The 14,196-nt window shown below is 53.6% G+C and overlaps 1 protein-coding gene across 3 annotated transcripts in view; it reads left to right on the top strand.

The window, feature by feature from the left end:
• ZMAT5 (zinc finger matrin-type 5) overlaps window positions 1–14,196 on the top strand; it is a 36,144-nt gene that overhangs the window by 12,902 nt on the left and 9,046 nt on the right. For all 3 annotated transcript variants that reach the window (XM_003812001.5, XM_003812000.7, XM_063603044.1), the window contains exons 2-4: window positions 5,646–5,799; window positions 11,730–11,792; window positions 13,480–13,560. In XM_003812001.5, coding sequence (XP_003812049.1) covers window positions 5,673–5,799; window positions 11,730–11,792; window positions 13,480–13,560 — 271 coding nt within the window. In that variant the 5' untranslated portion in view covers window positions 5,646–5,672. The remainder of the gene's footprint in view (window positions 1–5,645; window positions 5,800–11,729; window positions 11,793–13,479; window positions 13,561–14,196) is intronic.

Below are 14,196 nucleotides of genomic sequence, written 5' to 3'. Positions count from 1 at the left end.
GCCACCCTCAGAGGATGGGAATGAATCACAGCAGAGGGGGCCAGCTTAGTCAGCACCCCATGATGGTGTCTGGGCGCCATTTAGAGACACTCCAGCTGTCCCCTTCCTCCCCTGTCCCTGACCCCTCCTCGGCTGCCAAGTACGGTGGTGCAGGTTGCACCTTGTGCAAGGACACCTGGCTGAGGGGTGAGCTGGAGCTGAACTCCAGCCGGCATTCTGCTTGCCAAGTTGTGTGTCTGGCAGGGCACTGCATGTGTCCAGAGGATTCTGCAAGTTGAACCTTATCCTAATGTGGGCAAAGGCATCAGAGCGGGAGGCATTTGGTTCAGGAGCTCTAGAATTTTACATCTGAGCGAGGTCATCTTGTTGAAGGCCAGCCTCTGTCTGGGAACATGGCCTCAGGCACATGCCTGTGGGGACAGGACTGTGAAGTAGGTAGAATGTGTGCCCCCTCACCCCAATGCCATCCCTGGGCAGTGGGGGCTCTGCACAGCTGGTTCTTTTTTGTTGTTGTTGTTGTTGTTGCTTTTTTTGAGAGGGAGTCTTGCTCTGTCACCCAGGCTGGAGAGCAGTGGTTCGATCTCGGCTCACTGCAACCTTCGCCTCCTGGATTCAAGTGATTCTCCTGCCTCAGCCTCCCGAGTAGCTGGGATTACAGGCGTGCGCCACCACACCCGGCAATTTTTTTTTTCTTTTTCAGATGCAGTCTTGCTCTGTCACCCAGGCTGGGGTGCAGTGGTGCGATCTTTGCTTACTGCAACCTCTGCCTCCTGGGTTCAAGCAATTCTTCTGCCTCAGCCTTCTGAGTAGCTGGGACTACAGGCACACGCCACCATGCCCAGCTAATTTTTGTATTTTTAGTAGAGACAGGGTTTCACTGTGTTGGCCAGGCTGGTCTCTAACTCCTGACCTCGCTATCCACCCTCCTCAGCCTCCCAAAGTGTTGGGATTATGGGCGTGAGCCACCACGCCTGGCCTGAACACTGTTATTATCCCAGTTTTCATAGCAGGAAAACAAGGCCAGAAATGCCAGTATCACTGAGTGAGAAAATTAGGAAGCAGTAGCGACTGGATGTAAGCCCTGACATCTGACTCCAGAGCCAGCTCTTAACCCTATCCCTGGACAGCCTCCCCAGGCACAGAAGTGCAGAGATAGCTGGTCCTGGTGCTCAGTGCTGTCCCCAGGCTGGGTATCCCGCTCTCGGAGGTGAGATGGGGGTGCTGTGACCTGCTTCTTAGGGTGAGAGGGTCAGAGAGGGGCCTGCCCAGGTGGTGCTCAGTGAGCATGCTTTCCCGTCCCAGAGGGACTGTGCTGCCCGTTGGTCTCCCTGGCCTGACACTGCACATGTGTCTGTGACAGGTAGATAGAAAGCATTGCCGGCTTGGTGCGGTGGCTCTCGACTGTAATCCCAGCACTGCAGGAGGCAGAGGTGGGAGGATCACTTGAGCTCAGGAGTTTGAGACCAACCTGGGCAACGTGGCGAGACCAATATTTACATTTTTTTAAAAAGCGTTATTTTGGGCATCTTCTCATCTGATCACTGGATATTAGAACCAGAGAGGCCTTTAGAGATCAACTGGTCCTGCCACTGCAGCTTCCCACATGGGGAAACTGAGGCCCAGAGAGGGCAAGTGGCTGAGTCACAGACTGAGCCACGTGGCAGAGCTGGGACTGGAATGTGGGGTCGTGTTGACCCATCCAGGATGGCCGAACACTTCTCATGTGCTAGATGATGGGTGGGCAGAGGAGGGCATGGGTGGGCAGCCATGGCCCTGAGCTGAGGCTGACAAGGTGATGAAGTGAAGGGAACCATTAGCTGGCTTGCCCCCCATGGAGTGGAGGGGGTGAGAGAGAGGGGGGAAAATGTGAACACCCACACATATACACACACATACAGCCCACCAAAGGGACTTACCATTTGGGTCAGAGTGTGGCTGGGGAGGCAGGCCGAGGAGCGTGTGGTCCAGTTTCCTGGTGGGCTGGTGTTTGGGACAGCTAGCACGGCAGCATGAAGACAGGCTTTCCTGGCAGACCTGAGCCCCAGGTACCCTGAGGCCTGCTCTGCCCTTCCTATGTGTGTGAGCTGGGGCCCCTCATGGCACCTGTCTGGGCCTCAGTTGCCTCATTCATGAATGAGATTATAATCCACACCTCTTGGGGCTTGAAGGGGCTAGCATGGTCCTAGGGTGTAGCTAGTGATTAATAAAGGAAAATTGTCATTAGTATGATTTGTTGGAAGGAGACTTTTTTTTTTTGGATGGGGGTCTTGCTCTGTTGTCCAGGCTGGAGTACAATGACTCAGTCTCAGTTCACTGCAGCCTCTGCCTCCTGGGCTCAAGCCAGCCTCCCGCCTCACTTCCTGAGTAGCTGGGAATACAGGCATGTGCCACCACGCTCAGCTGATTTTTGCATTTTTTGTACAGATGGGGTTTCACTCTATTGCCCAGGCTGGTCTTGAACTCCTGGACTCAAGCAATCGACCCATCTCGGCCTCCCAAAATGCTGGGATTAAGGAGGAGACTTTCATTATGTGATCAGGAGTGGGGACCCTAGAGGCCTGCTACCTGGATTCCAAGCCCAGCGGGGCTCCTTCCTAGCAGTGTGACCTTGGCTAAGTCACTTCATTTCTGGAACCTGAGTGCCCCCATCTAAAAAGGCATAACAGGCCCTCCCCCACAGGTTATCCTGGGGATTAAATGAGATGATGCATATAGAGCTTTCAGCTTAGTGCCAGCACGTAGTAGGTATTCAATGAACCACTAGCCCTAATAATAGGTAATATTTATTGAGCACTTGCTTAATGCCAGGTATTATCAGCATCATTTTCATCTGCATTAGGAAACTTCTCTGTACCACTTCCTGATCAAGCAGCCATTGCCTCATATTCCCACAGTGAACATAGAGGCCTAGAGACGGGAAGTGACTTGCCCAAGGTCACACAGGCAGCTTTTCAATGCCTGTGTGGTTTTGTCTATCTAAGTAGGCCGCAGAGCCACCGTTCTGTTCCAGTCTCCCAGAGAACCACCCTCCCTGTCCCCTCCCTTCCCCATTACTCTCCAGCGCCAGCAGCTTCTGGGAGCTTCAAGCTTTCTGAATGGCTTGGTTTAGCACTCGGCCGTTAAACGTTCATCTCTTACAATTTCAATCCAATTCCTATAAGTTTATTGGCAAGATGGGGTGTATTAGAGCTGCCAAATTTAATATATCAAGTGTGCGTGTCTGGGACACGGTCCCTCTGCAGTAATGGGAGAAGAGAGGTTTTATATGTTTTCATTTTGAATGACTGTCTGTTCCTGATCCCATTACAGCCCCTGACTTAATGGCTGCTGTCCCTGTCTGCTGCAAGAATGGCTTTCTCCATCAACCTGCTTGGCTGTTGGGACTGTCTCTGTGTCTCTCCCCAGTCTCCTCCTCCTGAGCCGTGTTCCCCCATTGGTCCACTGTGGTGATCAGGTCCTGGGAGTCCAGGGCTTTGGCTGCTAGCCCGGATAGCTACCTTGTGACCTGGGGGAAATCATTTCTCTTCCTCATCTGGGCCTCAGGAACCTGTTCTGTGAAGTGAGGGGTCTGACCACAGGGTGAGCAGTTGGTCTGGGCTCAGCCTTGGCAGATCCCCCTCGGTGGCCCAAAGTGGACCTGTCTGTCCTCCTGTTTTGCAGCACCATACTCATGGACCCAAGGGCTGGCCATGAGAGTCATTGAATTGCCACCCACCTTGGGCTGCAGATCTCCTGGGTCAGGAGTGGTGGCTGTGGTCACCATGGCTGAGGGGTCTTAAGACCCCAAAATGTTTTCATTTCCCTCTGTGACTGGATTCGGACCTGCCACCTGATAATTTAGTGATCTCCTTGGGAAGCTGTCAGCATTCACTGCCTGCGCCCTCTGGCTTCTCTAAGCCTTGAACTGGCTGTGGAAGAGAGGACACCTGGCAATGTAACGTTAGGGGACTGGGTTTGCCTTCTGCTTATCAGCTGTGTGACCTTGGGCAAATCACGCTCCCTCTCTGAACCTCAGTTGTCCCAAAGGGAAAATGAGAATTGATTCATTTAACAAGTACTTCAATGCCTACTCTGTACTGTGCACTATTTTAGGTGCTGGGGCTCCAGCAGTAAACAAAACACAAACCTGCCCTCATGGGTTTATATTCTCATTGTGGGAGAAAGACAGTAAACATAACAAGTAACTTATTGCACGAAGAGTGTATTAGTCCGTTCTCACATTGCTATAAGGAAATACCCAAGACTGGGTAATTTACAAAGGAAAGAGGTTTAAGTGACTCACAGTTCTGCATGGCTGGGAAGGCCTCAGGAAACTTACAATCATGGCAGAAGGGAAAGGGGAGGCAGGCACCTTCTTCACAAGGCAGCAGGAGAGAGAAGTGCGAGCAAAGCACGAAGAGCCCCTTATAAAACCATCAGATCCTGTGAGAACTCTTCACTATCATGAGAACAGCATGGGGGAAACCACCCCCATGTCAGTTACCCCCACCTGGTCTCTCCCTGGACACCTGGGGATTATGGGGATTACAATTCGAGATGAGATTTGGTTGGGGATACAAAGCCTCACCATATCAAAGGGTGATACATGCTATGAGGGAAAATAAAGCAGGGAGTGGAGGAAGCTAAGTGGAAGATTCTGCCATCTTGAATAAAGTAGCATTGGAGCAAAGATGGAAGGGGTCAGGAGGGGAAGTGAGGCGGGAGTTTGCAGGAGGGCATACCCCTCCCTGGGGAGCCTTGGGTGCAAAGGCCGGGAGGTGGCCATGTACCTGGCATGTGTGAGGAGCAAAGGGGAGGCCGGTGTGGCCTATATGATGCAAATGTGGAGGTCAGAGGTATGGTAGGGGATGGGGCAGTGGCTCATACCTGTAATCCCAGCACTTTGGGGGGCCAAGGCGGGAGGACACTTGAGCCCAGCAGACCAGCCTCTGCAACATAGCGAGACCCCATCTCTACAAAAAAATTGTTTTTTTAAGTTAGGCATGATGACATGCACCTGTAGTCTCAGCTACTTGGGAGACTGAGGCGGGAGGATCACTTGAGCCCAGAAGGTTAAAGCTACAGTAAGCCGTGATCACACCACTGCACTCCACCCTGGGTGACAGAGCGAGACTCTGTCTCAAAAAAATAAAACCCTATGTGGTAGGAGACAAGGGAGGCCAGCCACAGGGTATAAGGTGGCAGTTCAGCCTACTTACATGTTAGAATCACCTGATAGACTTTAAAAACTACCAAACAGCAGCCAGGCACAGTGGCTCATGCCTGTAATCCCAGCACTTTGAGAGGCTGAGACAGGAAGATTGCTTGAACCCAGGAGGTGGGGGCTGCAGTGAGCTGTGTTTGCAACACTGCACTCCAGCCTGGGTGACAGAGCAACACCCTCTCAAGAAAAAACAGTGCCCAGGCCTCACCCACTGAGGTTCTACTTTAACTGGCCTAAGTTGCAGGCTAGGCATCAGAATGGTTAACAGATCCCTCTGGAAAGAGGCCTCTTAGGCCATACTCATCAGCTTGACACTCCTAATGAGGCGGGGTGCATATCAGTAAAGCCTGGGCTCAGGCCTGGCCCTCAGGAAGGATTCAGTGGGCTGGTGAGGGATGTGTTTTCTCCAATGGTCTAATCTGAGCTCTTTGTGGCTTCCCAGGCAGCAAAGCACCTGCTCTGAGTGGCCATGGGGAAGCGATACTTCTGTGACTACTGCGACCGCTCCTTCCAGGACAACCTCCACAACCGCAAGAAGCACCTGAACGGGCTGCAGCACCTCAAGGCCAAGAAGGTCTGGTACGACATGTTCCGAGGTGGGTGCCGCTGGCTGGGGGCCAGGCTCCTGGAGCCCTGCTCTCTGATCTTTCTTATCATCAAAGACTCCTGTGGGTCAGTGACAGTCTAGGTCTGGGCTCTTTGAGGATCAAAAGAGAGGGAGGCCTGAGCCACTGGGCCCTCAGAGGAGCAGGCTGGTAGGTGAGCTCTTTCCCCAACAACGCTGACTGAAGGCTCTGTGGACAGGAGGAAGGCCCTAGAAGGAGGTGATGTTTGAGCCAACAGCTAAAATAGGGGAAAGCTAGCCATGCAGTTCTGGGTGGAGGGTGTGAAGAGAAGCAGGCAGCCCTGAGTCCAGCACCAGGGCTCTCGGAGCAGGAGGGAGAGGGTGTGGCTGGGCGGAGCAGGCCAGGGGAGAATGGTAGGGCTCAAGCTGGCTCTGGGGCAGGGATCTTCCAAGCCTGTGGAGGCCATCATAAGCAGGGGGCAGAGGTGGGGGGGTCCCTGTTCCAAGGGCAGAGAGCAGCCTTTGAAGGGCTTTAGCTGCCGTGGCCAGACCTGCCTTGACAGCGCAGACTGCTTCGTGGGGAGCAGTTGGGTGCGGTCAGTGGCAGTTGAATGGCTGCAGGCACGGGTGAATAACCCAGTTGCAGAAGGAAGGCAGGCTCTTCTGGGAAAGGCCTCTCAGAGCAAGAACAATTGGGGTGAATGAGCTAAGGTCGGAAGTGCCTAGCACAGGGCCTCTTTCCCGGGAGGTGCCCAGAGAGGGGAGTTGTGCTGTTGCACGGCTGTCACTGGACATTCACACTGAGGAACAGCCAGGGAGGTTCCAGAGGGTGACTGGTAGGAGCCAGGTTGAGAGATATGGGCACTTGACGGTGGGGCGAGGGTGGGCCAGGAGCTCCTGGAATGAGCCAGAGTGGGGCTGATGCCCTGTAGGTTGGTGAGCAGGATTCTGGGACAGGGCCTCTGAAGAAGGAACCAAATCCAGCAGCCAAGAAGGGAGGAGAGGTGGAGAGAGAGTTCCCTGGTTGGGGCTAGGTGTGGTGGCTTTCCCCTGTAATCCTAGCACTTTGGGACACTGAGGTGGGAAGATTGTTTGAGCCCAGAAGTTCAAGAGCAGCCTGGGCAGCATTGTGAGACCCCGACTCAAAAAAAAGAGGCCTGAAACTGAGAGTTCACAAACAAGGAATGAGCATGGATCGCATGCCTGCTACATGCCGGTGCTTTTCATAGTTCGTCATTTGCTTTTCTCGACAACTCTCTAGGGCAGTGCTTCTCAACTCCGGCTGCAGGTTAGGATCACCTGGAGACCTTTAGGTTAAAACCACTGATTCCCCAACCCCATCCCCTCCCCAGAGGCAGGTTTGGGGACTAGGCATGGTGTTTCTAAAGGCTTCCCAGACTCCGCATTTCACTTGAGGGAGCTGAGGCTCAGAAGTTCAAGTGAGGGGGTGGCCAGGCTGCTCAGCAGGCCAGGCGTGGCTGTGGTTGCAAGGCCACAGGAAAATTCATGGGCAGTGGGGTCTCCTAGCTCCCTAGGAGACTCTAACCCTGGTGTTACGCTAAGGCTCCCTGCTGTGCAAATCCAGTGTGGGCTGTGATCTAGAGGGAGCTGGGCCGAGATCACCTAGTCCCAGATTCTCAGCTGTCAACAGCTGGATGCTGGGATCCAGGGCTGATTGGCAGAGGTCCCTGTGTCACTTATAGAAACGATGAAGCAGCAGGTGACAGGAGTGCCCCAGGGCTCCTGTGTTCTCAGTGTCCTCACATCCCCAACACATTCAGTCCTTAGAACAGTTCTGTAAGAGGCTGGGCAGGCCAAGCCAGGCATTCCCAGTTACAGGTGGTGACTTCAAAATCCAGAGCAGGCAGGGCGTGGTGCCTCACACCTGTAATCCCAGCACTTTGGGAGGCTGAGGTGGGAGGATCGCTTGAGTCCAGGAGTTCAAGACCAGCCTGGGCAACATGGTGAAACCCCATCTCTACTAAAAATAAAAAAATTTGGCCAGACTCCGTGGCTCATGCCTGTAATCCCAGCACTTTGGGAGGTTGAGGTGGGTGGATCACCTGAGGTCAGGAGTTCAAGACCAGCCTGGTCAACCTGGTGAAACCCTGCCTCTACTAAAAATACAAACATTAGCTGGGCGTGGTGGTGGGTTCCTGTAATCCCAGCTACTTTGGAGGCTAACGCAGGAGAATTGCTTGAACCTGGGAGGTGGAGCTTGCAGTGAACTGAGATCACACCACTGTACTCCAGCCTGGGCAAGAGAGCAAGACTCCATCTCAAAAAAATAAAAACAAAAATAAAAAAATTAGCCAGGCATGGTGGCCCATTCCTGTGGTTCCAGCTGCTCAGGAGGCTGAGGTAGGAGGATCACTTGACCCCAAGAGGTGGAGCCTGCAGTGAGCCGAGATTGCACCACTGCACTCCAGCCTCGGCAACAGAGCGGGACCCTGTCTCAAAAAAAATAAATAAATGAAATAAAATCCAGGGCAGTGGGTTCCCTCACCTTGGGTCCCCAGCTACCGAGGACCAAGCTGGCACATGACCTCTTTCCACTTCCTCAGGAGGCTGCCCCAGGGCTTCTGCTCACCCTGAGCAACCGCAGGGACTTGCGGATATACCGTGTGAATGAACTCGACTTCAGCTTTGCTCCCAGCTTCTTGGCCTGGGCCACGTCCCCTTATCCCTCAGAGGGGCTGATGATCCATCCGCCATGGTCAGGTGCAGGGCACCAGTCCCCAGGTGTCACTCACTAACACTGTGGCCCTCATTTTGTCATGTATAAAACAGCTACAACAGTCCCCACCTTCCAGGGCTATGACAGGGGCTCAGTAACCTCATGATGACTGCATGGCACATAAGAGCTTACTAAGTAGGCACGGTGCCTGTGGGTCCTCAGAAGGATTCCCTCCAGCCTTCATCTCATGGGCTCATTCATTCAGCGTGTCCGCGGCTCCCAGGCAGGCTCTAAAGATTCAAAGGTGGATAAAATAGGGCCCCTCTGCCTAGCGAGCTTGCGCCCAATTAGAATGGTGTGTTCTGGGCAAAGCCCCTGTCCTGCCCAGGCCTCCATGACCTGCCGGCCTCTCCCTTCCAGCTGCAGCCACCCTGGCCACTGCATCTGCTGGGCATAAGCTGTCCCCTCTGCAGACATGCCCTTCCTGCTGTCCTCCCTGCCCCAAGCCAGGCCCCCCCCCACCTCAGAACTCAAGTCAGGTGGCAAATCCTCAGGGACGTCCTCCCCGACCCCTAGAACGGGTCAGGTCGTTTGGCTACACGCTAGATGTTTACCCCGCTTACATCCACAGGGATTAGTGTGACTGTTGGACCAGAAGGAAGGACCAGCTCCGACTTGTTCTCCACTTAAATCCTCAGCCTGGCGTGGTGCCTGGCACACAGGACATGCTCAGTGAATGTTTGGCAGATGAATGTCTAAGTGATTGAGCAAAGAAACATGAGGCACCAGGGGCAGCTGTTCATCTGGGAGATGAAGCAAGAAGGACCAATAGGATCAGATCATGAGGGGCCTTGAATACCCACTGCAAGAGCACGGGCTTCCTCATGCAGGGCCTGGGCCAGGGGTTCTCAACCCTGAGTACACTTCAGAGTCACCGAGGAGCTTTAAACAATTCTGATGCCCTCCCTTCCAATGAATTAAAAGAGAACCTGAGAGGGCTGGGGCCAGGTGTCCATGTACTTTAAAAACTGCCTGGTGATTCTGATGTGTGGCTGGGGTCAGGAACCACTGAGTAGACGTGGGCAGCCTGGAATTCTTCTCCCACCCCAAGCCACCCGGCACAGCCCCTTGTATAGGACTCAGGCTCAGTCCCGCCGCCAGCCTCAGTCATCCCAGCCTCGGGGGTCCAGGGCAATGTCCACATGCCCTCCCCTAGTACCCCCCCACCTCAGGGAAAGGCAGGCAGTGGTGTCTGTAGCACCAGCTGGGTCCAATGAGTCTGACAAGCCCGGCGCTGACAGATAGACCCTCCCCACCCTGTTGGTCCCCCTCGCATGAGTTCTCTGACAACCAACTCCTTATCCCAGCAGACCACACCCCCCGCCCGCCCCCGCCTCCCACAGGCCACCAGTTGCCCTTGGCAAATCACTTCCCTTGTCTGAACCTCTGTTTTCCCCTCTGCAAAGTGGGGATGTTTGTGCTGTTCAGAGGGTTTGTGAGGAAAAAATGAAGAATTGCTACCATTTGCTGTGTACCCACCCAGTCTTGGCCGTATACCTGGAGAACATGGTGCTAAGGCCACTGCTGGCCCCAGAGGCAAACCTGGTCACTTTCCTAGTGATTCTCATGTACCACCAGGGTTGGGAACCACGGGCCTCCTCTGCAAAGCACTCTCCATTCATTATCTGATGACATTTTCACAGCAGCCCTGTCAGGTGGGAACTATCCTCCCATTTGACATATGGGGAAACTGAGACTTGGAGATTATGCAGCTTGCATGTGGTCATATGTTGTTAGGATTTGAGCTCAGGTTTCTCGGACTCTGAAGCCTGTGGTCTTTCCTTGGCCTCTAGAAAAGGTGGTGGGTGAATGTCCAGCCCAGGCCTTGCCTCTCCCCTCCGCTGGGGTGGATATAAGGGTTCCTGAGTCAGGGTACCATCCTCAGGTACCCTACTTCCTTACAGATTTTGACTGATTAATAGCTTGCCTATCAAGAAGCAAATTTAAAACCATACCTATATGATGAAAGTAAAGATAGTCTGGGCACAGTGGCTCACGCCTGTAATCCCAGCACTTTGGGAGGCCAAGTGGGGAGGATCGCTTGAGCCCAGGAGTTCGAGACCAGCCTGGGTAACATGGCGAAACCCCATCTCTACAAAAAAATTAAAAAATTAGCCGGGCATGGTGGCGGACGCCTGTAGTCCCAGCTACTCGGGAGGCTGAGGGGGAAGGATCACCTGAGTGCAGAAGGTGGAGGCTGCAGGGAGCTGAGATCATGCCGCTGCACTCCAGCCTGGGTGACAGAGTGAGACCTTGTCTCAAAGAAAGAAAAGAAAAATAGGAAAAATCAGAGGAAACTAGGGTTAAGATTAGGATCAGAGTGATTGCCGATGCTACAGAGTGTCGGAAGTCCTGTCCGGGGCGGTGGCTGGTCTGGCCCTGAGTGCCCTACAGCTGGTGGAAGGAGGGGAGACAGAAGCCAGGGATTGCAGTCTTGCCTGTGGAGCAGTGCCTGGATCCTGGGATTGGCTGGTGGGCTTCCTGGGCACTAGGATTTACTTAAAAATTTTTAGCATTTTATTTTGAAATAATTATAGATTCACAGCAAGTTGCAAAGATAATAATGAGAAGTTCCATAGTGCCAGGATTTTTTAAAAGTATTATACCTCCAGGCTGGGCCCAGTGGCTCACACCTGTATTCCTAGCACTTTTGGAGGCCAAAATGGGAGGATCGTGTGAGCCCAGGAGTTCAAGACCAGCCTGGGCAACATAATGAGACACCAGCTCTACAAAAAGATAAAAAATATTAGCTGGGCATGGTGGTGCACAGCTGTAGTCACACCTACTTGGGAGGCTGAGACTGGAGAAGGATCACTTGAGCCCAGGAGGTAGTGGCTGCAGTGAGCCATGATTGCACCACTGCACTCCAGCCTGGGTGACAGAGCGAGACCCTGTCTCTAAAAAACAAAAAAACCCAAAGTCCCCAGACTCTCCAGGTGACTCCCTCGTGCCAAGTTGAGAACTGCTGGCATGAAACTTGGTCCTTGTCTTTGGCCCGTCCTGTGTGGGGTGGGATGGATTGAGGTCACCTGCAGCTCGGATCCATCTGCCCAGGACTCCCACCTGTGGTCATCTCCTGCTTCCACTCCTCCGTGGAACAGGAAACTCTTCTTTCTGCACAGCTGTGTCGAGATAAAGGGTCCATATGCCCCTGTGGCTTCCACTTCCTGCCTCCTTTGGTGGAGCCTGAACCGTCCGAATCCCGTTCCTCTCTTCTCTTGCAGATGCAGCTGCCATCTTGCTGGATGAGCAGAACAAGCGGCCCTGCAGGAAGTTTCTACTGACAGGTAAAGTCCTCTGCACAGCTCAGGTCCCTGCGGGGACCTGCGATGTTCAGCCTGGCCCACTTGGACCTCTGCAGAGTGTCTTCCCTGACCCGGGCCACCATCCCAAGCCCACTTTGCAGCAGTGGCTCCAGCTGACTGGCCAGTCAGGGCCTTCCCAGGTGTGTCTCAGGACCTCCTAGAGACTGGTCCTCAGCTCTTCAGATCTAGAATGTGATTATATCAGCTCACCTAGAACAAGCAAGCCATGGGAGATTACAAGTAAATCCAAGAGACACTTATGGGTGGAATAGACTTGTTGATTAAGTTAGCCTGGGAGCCTGGCCTCCTTCCCAGCAGGCAGAACTTCAGAGAGTAACAGGGTTGATGATCTGAGGAAGTTCAGGATCAGAACCAAGGATGCTAGGTGTAGATTTGACTGCTCAGTACTCAGCTACTAGAGATGCATATAGGTCAGAGAGATAAAGGGCCGAGCATGGTGCCTCACTCTTGTAATCCCAGTACTTTGGGAGGCCGAGGTGGAAGGAATGCTTGAGGCCAGGAGTTTGAGACCAGCCTGGGCAACATAGCGAGACCCCATCTCTACCAAAAAAAATTTTTTTAATTAGCTGGGCATGGTAGCACACACTGGTAGTCCCAGCTACTAGGGAGGTTGAGGCAGGAGGATCACTTGAGCCCAGGAGTTCAAGGCTGCAGTGAGCTATGATTGCACCACTGCACTCCCACCTGGGCAACAGAGTGAGGACCCTGTCTCTTTTAAAAAAAGACAGAGCAAGAGGTAAAACCTCAGTAAGTGAAGGAACCAAAGACAGATACAAATAAGAGTAGGAAAAATAAGATAAAACCAAGAGAATAGTCTCCTCCATGCTTGCCCTTGAGGTCCTATGTATTCTCTAAGGGTTTGGCTCTGAGCTTCCTGGCAGCCATGGCAAAGAGGAAAACTATGATGATTCACATGGTTTGTAAGGGAACTTAGCACTGGGGAGAGGTGCTGCAGCTGAACTAGGGAAACTGGGTGAATGTCCAAGCTCCCCTAGGATGGGCACCAAGCCTGCAGATCAGGGGCTTCCCTACAGCCTTTGCCTTGATGTGAATATGTCACTGGTAGGTTATCCTGGCTTGAGACACCTCCAGCCTCCCAGTATCTCGACATACATTTTGGTCTCCTTGGTTGAGAGAGGGGAAGCCACCCCAGATTTTGGTGCCTCTTTGGCAAAGCTGCCACCGAAGCCTTTCTAAGGAGCAGTCCAATTGCTCCCGTGAGCCAGGTAGGCAGGCAGAATACTAGGCTGGGCATAGCACGTGCTGCGGCTTGGAGTGGAGAAAGGAAGCATTGCCCTTTCAGGAACCCATATGTAGTTCATTGAGGCAGGGCTGGGAGGGCTGGTGACAGAGACAGCCTGCAGAGGCTTGCGAGGCCCAGTCATGACAGGCTTCAGTTGGAAGTGATCCCCAGCATGGGGGGCAGCTGGAGAAGGGTCGTGAGCATGTGGCATGATGGGTGAGAAGTCACTCTGGCTGCTGAATGGGCAGGGCCGGAGAGATTCCATTTTCTGTCCCGGATCAGGGTTGCTATTCTTTAGGCCCTGAAGTCCTGCCCCTAAGATTCTGGGATCCCTCATCTGGGCACCCCTCAGCCCCTGTGGGGAGCCCCTCCCGAGCAGCGAGTAACTCTGTCTTCCTGCTGCAGGCCAGTGCGACTTTGGCTCCAACTGCAGATTTTCCCACATGTCAGAGCGAGACCTGCAGGAGCTGAGCATCCAGGTGGAGGGTACGTCTCGGGATGCCCTGGGCTAAGCGGGAGTGGGGTGCTGGGGCATGTGGGCTCTGAGACCGAGGAAGCTGGCCTATGCCTCCCTATCTCCCCATCATTGGCAACCAAGGGCCACCCAGGGTGATGCGGAGCCCTGAGCCCCCGGTTTGGGCCAGGTGTTAGGAACAGCTTCAGCATGAGTGGAGAAGGCAGGCCTGTGTCCCCTTACAGTGGAGCCTGTGTGGCTTCCTGCCTGGGAGCCCTGAAGGTGCACCTCAGCCCCACCTGGACCCTGTGGCCAGCCCAGCAGTCATTGGTGGGTACACCCCATCCCTTCCTCAATCAGGCAGCATACCCAGTCCCCACTTGGCACCAAGCAGACCCCTTACGACAGTCTAGGGATAAGGAGTTTAGGAACGCACCTTCCCTGCCCTCTGGAGTCTCACAGCCTGGTGATTCCAGGGAGGGGCAAGTTCAGCTTCCATGGAAACTGACATCTCGCCTTTGGGAAATTCACTTCTCTAGTTAGAGAACAAGGAAGTTCTGACTGAGATGGTGTTTATCAATCTTCTTCCACAGCCTCTCACTGAACAGGTGGGGAAACTAAGGCCAACATTCAGACTGAAGGGCCTCGCGTGAGCCCCCCAGCAGGTT

Source organism: Pan paniscus, chromosome 23, assembly GCF_029289425.2.
Source record: "Pan paniscus chromosome 23, NHGRI_mPanPan1-v2.0_pri, whole genome shotgun sequence".
Taxonomy (NCBI): domain Eukaryota; kingdom Metazoa; phylum Chordata; class Mammalia; order Primates; family Hominidae; genus Pan; species Pan paniscus.
The sequence above is the reverse complement of the archived record's forward strand: the minus strand, read 5'-3'. Positions and strand labels throughout refer to the sequence as shown.